Source organism: Spermophilus citellus (genome assembly GCF_964194105.1).
Source record: "Spermophilus citellus genome assembly, chromosome: 8".
Classification (NCBI taxonomy): domain Eukaryota; kingdom Metazoa; phylum Chordata; class Mammalia; order Rodentia; family Sciuridae; genus Spermophilus; species Spermophilus citellus.
In genome coordinates, this window is record NC_138189.1 from 60,441,140 (window position 1) to 60,450,486 (window position 9,347).

The following is a 9,347-nucleotide window of genomic DNA, read 5'->3' on the forward strand; positions in this document are numbered from 1 at the left end:
AGTCATTTTATGATGTAAACATACATCTAAACATCTTGTTGTCTACTATAAATATATACAATTTTTTTAACATTTTAATCAGTAAAATAAATTTTAAAAAATGGGACTTGTAATGAGTGATGACATTACTATAACAATGGCATTGTGCTTCAATTTTTCTGGACAGGGTGTGAAAATCAGTGAAGAGGTCAGATGGATGAAAGAACTCACTTCTAGGTAGAAATATGCCTTGTCCCATTTTTGTTAAACAAGTGACCCTCTTCGAGCTGTCTTTCGATTTCTCTCTTTTGATAAATAGGGTCAGATACAGAGAGATATTTTTCTATTCTAAAAAAGACAACAGAGAAAGCATGATGACAAGGGAAACTTTCTTGGGCATTGGAATCTAAGAGGGTGTTAATGACAGTGGATGCTGTGGTAGGAATGTCTCTACTAAATGTCTCTGTTGAAATCCTCACCCCCAAGTAGTGGTATAGAAGGTACTTTGGGGAAGTAATTAGGTCCTAAGAGCACAGCCTTCATGAATTGGATTCAGTGCCCGTATAAAAGAGGCTGCTGTGTGAAGCTACTGACAAGACCTCCATCTATGAGGAAGCAGGCCTTCACTGGATGTCAAATCTGTCAGTACCTTGACTTGGATTTCCTAGCCTCCAGAACTGTAAGAAATACATTTCTATTGTTTATAAGCCATCCATTCCTTGGCATTTTGTGGAAGCAGCTCAAACTGGCTAAGATAGCAGAGAATAGGAAAGGCAGGTTCCAACTAAGGGCTGGTCCCTATCTTCATGGACCGCTGCCACACAGGACTTGGTGGGGCCAGCACTGCAGAGTATCCACAGGTTCCAAGAGAAGCTAGAAATCTGGATCACTGGAGGAAATTTCCAGATCTTTTCCCCGACCTCCAATTCTGGAGATTGAACCTCCAGAGTCTCACGTATGCTAGGCAGTCACTCCACCTCTGAGATACATCCCCAGCCTTTTAAAATTTTATTTCCAGACAGACTCACTAAGTTGCTGAGGCTGGCTTTGAATTTGTGATTCTCCTGTCTCAGCCTCCAGAGTAGCTAGGATTACATGAATGTGCCACCAACCACAGCAGTTTCCCAGTTTTAAATGTATAAGCCATTCATGAGGCAAATATGTGATCACTGTCCTACAGAATGGGACAAATGTAAAGCTAAATGACAACATGCAAACAAAATCATTCCCAAAGACACAAATTTCATCCATACTTCCATTCATCCAATAATTTTTATTGACATCCCCCTTTTTTTTCAGTGCTGGGCCTTAACCATGCTAGACATGTGCTCTATCACTGAGCTATACCCCCAACCCCTGACCACCTATTTTGTATAAGGTATTGCATTTGACAGTATGAGAAGATGGTATAGAATTAAATAAGACAGGACCTCTACCTTCAGAAAGAGATTTCAAGCTAGTTTAAAATGCCAAACAATGTCATATGGATTGAAAATCCTTGCAGGGATGCGGCTAGAAGGGAATCATTGAAATTTAAATATAGAGATGCAGGTATTCTCATTTAATTTGAACATCACACAGCTAAAGACAGGAGATATGCAAACTATTGTTTTTAACACTGGGTTAAAACAGTGAACCCAAACTATTGTTTTTAACACTGGGTTCCTGGGGACACTTGAAGGACACAGTCAACAAATAACACACTTAAAAAACAATTCTGGTGGTTTGAAAATGTTAGTAGTATAGTTTCCAAACTGGTCTTACAGAAATGTAAGACAAGGAAATTATTTATTTTAAAAATTATTCTAAAAATTAACATAGTTAAATGAAAACTGGATCAGTATAGTATGTGGACCCCTGGGATCTCAGGGGGTTCCACAAAGTCAAAACTATCATAACAACACTGAGATAGTGTTTGCCTTTTTTACTTGCATTCTGAGAGTAGAGTGGAGTTTTCCAGATGCTACCTGACATGTAACATTTCCTTGCTCTAATGGATACTGGAGTATGTGTGTGTTCTTATGTTTGAAAAAAAGTTCTTTAAAAATATCAGTTTTAATTTTTTTAAATTTTTTTTTTGTAGTTGTAGATGGACAGAATGTCTTTATATTATTTATTTTCATGTGGTGCTGAGGATCGAACCCAATGCCTCACACATGTTAGGCAAGCGCTCTGCCACTGAGCTACAGCCCTAGCCCACCAGTTTTAATTTTTAATAGTGTAAACATCAATAGATATAACCCACAGAAACATAAATTATTTGGGATCCTCAACACTTTTTAAGAGGTTAAAAAAGATAGAGGCCAAAATATTTGAATTGGATTATAAAGTCTGTAAGGGGAGGCATGGTATCTTGTTCACTGTTAATCCATTCTGCCTTGAAAATGATACACACTCTGTCAATATTTGCTAAATAAACGAATGACTGCCAAAGCATATACCTAAAAGTGCTTTTAGAAATAGAAAGCAAATAGCTTCAACAACCTTTATTTTCCTTTAGATACTTAGTTACCATCTCTGATTAAAAACAGTCCCTTTCTCAGTGTATTGTGTATGAATAGAACATATCTTGATGATAAAGGCCACAAATGTCTCCTCACTTGGCCAACCTCCTATGTTATCATTAATGAGCTTATTCCCACCTGCTGATTCTTCTCTGGGAAACAAGCAAATGTCTGGTAGAACAGATGTTCGGCCCCTTTGCTGTGGCCTGACAGTCTGAAATTTTGCTCTTTATTAAGCAAAGCAAAACAATTTTCATAGGCAAAAACTTCCCCTCACCCCAATCTTTGCTTTAATTTAATTTGGAGAATGGTAGTAATTATTAATAGTAATATCCTCAACTAGAATCCCCATCTCAAGAAATGAAGATATGGGCTACTATAATCGCTATCCAAACTAGTAATGGATTTCATGGTTAGCTCTTTAACTTGATTAACAGGTTTGGGCAAGGTCTGCTATTTTTTACATTTCCATAAGCGACTTTGCATCTCCCTAGAATCTAGGTACTATGCTGAGAACTTCTGGTCTACTCCATTGCCATAAATATTAATAATAGGTGCATTTGTGGTCAAGGTGGAATAGTAAGAAGCTGAAAGAAACATACTATGATTGTGCTATCACAAGATCATATTTCTAGAAGCCAGCAAAGAGTTGCATAATTTTGCTTAGGAATCAAAGAATTCTGCAAGGAAATAAATGATATTGCCTTTGTAGGTCAGTCATTTCTGCTTATGCTGAGTCAACCACATCACTATGATATAAACCCAGAAAGGCGAAACTAAGCGATGAAGCATGACTATGGGAGTCTCAGCAGTTGAAAAGCCATGCAGAGGTGGGGCTTGGGAAGCCCCAGATGCATAAACAGCTAGGGCAGGATGAGTCAGAAGAGGAAGCTAGTTGGTGGAGAAAGAAAAGGAAAGAGTGGGAAAGTATGCCTGGTTCCTGCTGACTTTCCAATTTTTACTATACTCTCAGGAGGACTTAATATGCTGTGCTTCTCATCCTTAGGTATCTAAGGGCTCCCCCCCTCCAGCTTAGCTTGAGCTAGCTTGAATAGGACACAGCTCTTAAAGAGCATGAGTCCTTTTTAATGCCAAAGAGTGGAAGACAGTGCAGTATATGAAGAATGTGACATGGAGGGGGGTGGGGAGGCATAGGATTTATTGTCCAAATCAGAAATCTTTTGGAGGAAAGAGGGTGCTAATATTTAAACCAGAACAATAGGTACCGGGCAGGATGATCCTGGGCAAACAGATCGTGTGGCCATCCTTGAGGTGGGGAAAGTGGGTTCAGTATCAGGAGACCCAGCACACATGCCTAACTCTACCCCTACCTCTCCATTGGACTGTAGGTAAATTACTTACTTTCCCTAGGCCTCACTTTGCTTAAATGCAAAATAACATATAAAGCAATCTCTTCATTTTTCTGATTAAGAAAAAAAATTGTAATGCATGATATATTCATATATGAAAATTTCACAGTGAATCTCATTAATTTGTACAATCAATATGTTCATAACTATAATTTTAAAAGACAAAAATATTAGATATAGAAACTGGAGAAAAGAAAAATCTTACATTAAGATTCTAAGTTTTCCTAGCTTCCAATAGAAGCAACTCAGGAGATAAAGTACATACCCAGGAAGGGCCCTTTAGGATAATATATAGCTGATCGCCTTTACATATACAGCAACAAAGCTGTTTTACTGCATTGACTTTAAAAAAGAAGACTTCAAAAAACGAAAAATGAAAATCAAAAAGAAGACTCCATATATTCACCAACCAAAGCTACTTGGTTAAAAATGATTCTATTTTATTTCTTGAGGCATTAGTAGAACCCTTAAAAGTTGCTACATTCCCAAAGAGGCCAGCTGCTACTCATTTGCCCAAAGCCTCCATCCAGGTGAAGGGTAAGTGTGTTTGTCCTGTTCATTTGCTATACCCTGCCTTGGCCTGTGAAGAAGAGGTAAAAGGTATGAAGTCTCTTTTCCTCTCATTGGTTTTCTTGCCAACCCATTTCTTGTTAGCCTAAGGTTAGTTCCACACTCCTGTTTCTATTAAATGTTCAAACTGTCAACAAGTCTGCAGGGATCAAGAGGTAAATTTACTATTCTGAGGTGTATAACTGCCCCTAAATAAAAGTCACTGTGCCTGTATCATAGAATCTCAGAAATTTGGAGCTAGAAGGAATTTGAGTTACCATGGAAGCTTCAGTCAACAGATGAGATGGGCATGGTGGCACACGCCTGTAATCCTAGGGACTTGGGAGAATGAGGCAGGAGGATCACAAGTTAGAAACAACTCAGTGAGACTTTCAGCAACTTAGTATAGTTGTTGATCCCTAGAATAGTAGTAGTAGTAGTAGTAGTAGGAGGAGGAGGAGGAGGAGGAAGATGATGAGGAAGAGGAGGAGGAGAGAAAACTATAGCTAAACACAATAACAAATGTTAATGTTCTGGCATTGTGTGAGGCACTAAGCTGATGGCTTTACAGAAATAATTTTATTTCATTATTTGACAACCCAATATATTCTTATTATCCTTATTTTCAAAATGAGAAACCTGAACCTTTCAGGGTTAAATAATTTGCTACTAGGAAATTTGTTTAATTAAAAAATAAATTTAAAATAATTTGCTATTAGTTTATTCAACATAATCCAAGTATTTGTAGGTGACAAAAGGATTTGAGTCTAGTTCTGCTGTTTCTCAGGGCACTCTTCTTTCCATTAAAACGATCAAAAGTGAGACAACAGTGGCTCAGTTTTGGAGTGCTTGCCTAGCACGTGCAAAGCTCTGAGAATAAAATTAAAAAGGGAAACAGCAGGCATTTATTATGTCCCTACAATGTAGCAGGCACTGTGCCAGGTGTCAAAACAATTGGTTGGGCTACTACATGAAATACAACATGAAATTCTCCCTTCTCCCTTGTAAGAGGAAAAGGGTTTGCCAGGTCTCTGCACTAGGTCTTTAGGAAAGTTCAAGTGCTTGATAGAAAAGGCCTTGTTAATGCCATAATGTCCCCCAGGAAATGAATATATGGGCCCAAAAGGAGGAAGGTACTACAAGGCCTCTTTTGCAAAGCAGAACATTGAACAGCAATTATTACAGGGCTTGCCCAATACAAGGCAGTCTCCAGTGAGCCAACACAGGCTGTTGGTACAAGAATATTTTAGTTTTTTTCCACTATAGTCACTGGCCATCATAAAAGTCTCCCTTTAGTCACCTCTGGTCACTTCAGAGCACAAGGACAATATTAACTTTGAGACAAATTATTCTTACAGGAATTACTGTACTAATTATTTCTCACAATTAGCCAAACTATGCATTTGAACTTCATCCTTTTTCCCTCTCCTTTTTTTTTCCAATGGACAACTTTCCAATGAAAACACTAAGAACTGGAAATATAAGAGTGGATTCAATTACAACTATATAATAGTCAAATTATGAAAGAATTATTACCTGATAATACTAATAGTAATATAATGACTGTCCTATATTGGTCATGTGTTTCTTGCCTGACACTATGTAAAATTCTACATTTGCCCCATAATATTATGCAGAGGCAGATTCAGATTTTATGGGTCCTGAACCTCATATAAATTGAGGGGTCCTTCCTGGGAATAAAAATTGGGATACAGAATTAGGTATAGGGGCTTTGGAAGGGCCTCTGCAAGTGAGGGATCTAAAGCTTAAGTTTTATGAGCCCCATAGTAAATATACCACTGTGTCCAAAATACTAACATCTCTCATTCCTACTTTTACAAGTAATGAAACTGAGGCTCAGAGAAGTTGCCTAGAGGAAAAAAACTTGAAAATGGCAAATTTAGGATCTAAATACAGTGTGTCTGACTCCCAATCTCATGTACGCTTTCATTGTGTGTCTTCTAATAAAAACAAAATTGCTATCATGTATTAAGTACTAACTATATCCCAGAAAAATCATATCCATTTTCTTGAATAATTCTTTTTTTTGAGAGAGAGAGAGAGAGAGAATTTTTTAATATTTATTTTTTAGTTTTCGGCAGACACAATATCTTTGTTTGTATGTGGTGCCAAGGATCGAACCCGGGCCTCACGCATGCCAGGAGAGCGTGCTACCACCTGAGCCACATCCCCAGCCCCTTGAATAATTCTTATAACCTTTCTACGTACACTATTTGTTATTATCTCCATTTACAGATAGGGGAAATGAATGAAGAGGGATTAAACAACTAGTCCATGTTCACCCAGCTAGAACCTGAAGCCAGGATTCATTCCCAGGAGTTTTTATCTGCAAAGTCCTTACTCTTTCCCACTGTCCTGTGCTACCTTGTACCCTACAGATTATCCAGGAAAGAGCGAAATGGTAAGGTGTGTCCTCTGGTGGAGTTACAACATTCCTGAATCTGTTCACTTAAACTAGCCCTAATCTTTTATTTCAGACATCCCATTGTACAGTGCTCCAGAGCTGGGGTTGGTCAGTTCTAAAGGACCCCTGTACTGTAACATCAGTCTGAAGCCATTCCTTGTGGAGAAAATCAACTGGAAAAACCTATACAAACTTAGGTATTAGGCTGCCTTACAGCAACACCCCACCTGCAATCCGGGCCAACATGAAATGGAGAATGGAGAAGCCCACAGGGAATGGAGAAGCCCACAGGGAATCTGAGGGCTGGCTAGAGCTGAGGAACTCGGAAGATCACTCACCCTATCTGGCTCCCCTGAAACAATTCTTTAAAGCTATACAAAAAAAATTCACGTATCAACTATCAGATTACTTAGACCCTCAAAACAAGGGTTTACATCCTCAAACAAGTCCTGTGAAATCTTCATTTGAATGTGGAGAGAAAAGATTTGCCTTATTTTGTTCCTGAACTCGGTGCTCAGGAAAAGAATGGTCTTTGAGAAGCTCAGACAGTAGGCCTTGTCTTCCCTTGGCAATGTGAAATTGTGAAAAATTAAATGATGCTTTGCCATGGCACTTTCTTTAAAAATTGCCTTTAATTGTCAGATTCCAAGTAATTGATTACTTCTCAAAACCTCTGTTAGAGGGAGATAGCTGTTATCACCTGGAATAAAACAACTTTACTAACCAGGAAGTAGAGTAACTCAACGTGGACAAGGCCTGGACTCTATTTTATCTAGCTGATAACAAGTGTAGATCAGTGGTATAAAGGCATGAAATTGTTGGTGCTAAAAAGAAAGGCTGCTCCAGTGACTTAAAAAAAAAAAAAAAAAAAAAGGAAAAAGATCCCAGTACCTTTCTCTGTTCCTCTTTCCACATGGCTTGGTGGATATGGGTGAAAGGGCAGAGGAAATGACTGGTTAAGTCTAGGGATGGAGAGGGCTCCTGACATAACTAGCTTTGCAGCCTACTCATGCAAGGGGAGAGACAGGTCCCAATTCCTAGAGGGATCTACATGCACCTGTGCCTGAGAGTGGTGGCTGTCTGAGAAAGGCAAGAATGATGGTGAGACAAGGTGACACAGGTTGTTGGTACAAGATACAAAGCTGCTAAGTCTGTGTAAGCAGATTGTGATGGATGAAATGTCACCTAGTCCAATGACTTGGTCTGTCTACTCCAACTGCCCTACCCAGCACAGGAAGGCAAGAACACAATAGACCACACACCCACTTCTCCTCCCCAGCCCTACACCACTTCAAAGGCTAGGCAAGCCTGCCTCTTCTGTGGTGTCTTTCATTTACTTTTAGTTCTTCATGAAACAGAAAAACAGTTTGGGTCCAACAGAGATTGAGGTGTGTGAGGAGGGTAGGGAAAGATACAAATGACAATCTAAACACAAGCATTTTTGAAAAGTCAAGAGTCACAGTCCAATTTGTTATTATGAAAGGAAACACAGTCATCTGCATTCCTCTCGCTCCATCTTCATCCTTTAACCCTCTCTACAAAGCACAGGAAGAAAGGAGGGTCCCCGTCTGGAGGGTTTGACAGGGTGCAGGTCTTCCCTGCCCGCGGACCAAGTACGAGGGTGTCCTGGAAACAAAAACACACACACACACACACACACACACACACACACACACGCCCCGTACCGCTCACCTTCTCGATCGTCTGGTCCACGGCCTTCTGGAAGACCCGGGCCACTAGCAGCGTGACACCAGTCACCAGCAGGAGCAAGGACAGTGTCCCCGCCGTGTAGAAGCAGCATCTGCCCATTCTGCGCGCGGCTCCCGGGCCGGGTCAGGCCGCACCCGCTGCTACTCAACTGCAAGGAGGGAGGAGCAGCCGCCAAGGCCGCTGCAGTAGCGGCGAGAAGACCTGGGATCCTCTGGCGCCCGCGCCCTCCCGGTGCCCGTGTCCTCGGTGCCCAGCTCGCCGCGCTGCCGGGGCGGTGCGCTGTGTCGGCTCTGCAGCTGGGCGAGCGCGGCCCTCGGAGCACCCGGCAGGCGGGGCCGCGGGGTGAAGGACAGGCTTGGTTTCGGTTTTCCTCGATGGGACAGCTGGGAGGGTGGAGGGAGCTCGCAGAGCCTAGACGCCTGCCGGTCGGCCTCGCAGCAACCCGGGGAGGCGACCAGCGGCGACTGCGCGGGGAAGCGGGCGGGGCCGAGGCGAGGCTGCAGTCATGTGCTTCGCAGCAGCGGCCGCGATTTGGCCGGTGCCAGCAGCTGCAGGTCCCCGCAGGCCCTCAGCGGCTGCGGCTGTGACTGTGGGACCGCGGCCAGCCCGGGCCGCGCCCCCAGCCCCTCGCCACAGGCTCCGCAGTCATCCCGGGCTAGGGCAGTGGGAAATCGCTTTTCTCGGGTTGCTCATTGACTTGCCCACTCCGTGGATAAATGCTGAGAGCCTACCATGGGCCAAATGCTGGGGCTTCATATAGGATGAGACATTGCTCCTGCTCCAGAGGAACTTCCAAGTTAGCCAGCACAC

The 9,347-nt window shown here is 41.8% G+C and overlaps 1 protein-coding gene across 1 annotated transcript in view; it reads right to left on the reverse strand.

The window, feature by feature from the left end:
* The window catches only part of SCARB2 (scavenger receptor class B member 2), a 61,667-nt gene extending 52,702 nt beyond the window's left edge, over positions 1-8,965 (reverse strand). The window contains exon 1 of the mRNA XM_081303253.1: positions 8,520-8,965. Within this exon, the coding sequence (XP_081159379.1) occupies positions 8,520-8,636 (117 nt within the window). The 5' untranslated portion in view covers positions 8,637-8,965. The remainder of the gene's footprint in view (positions 1-8,519) is intronic.
* Positions 8,966-9,347: the final 382 nt, after the last annotated feature.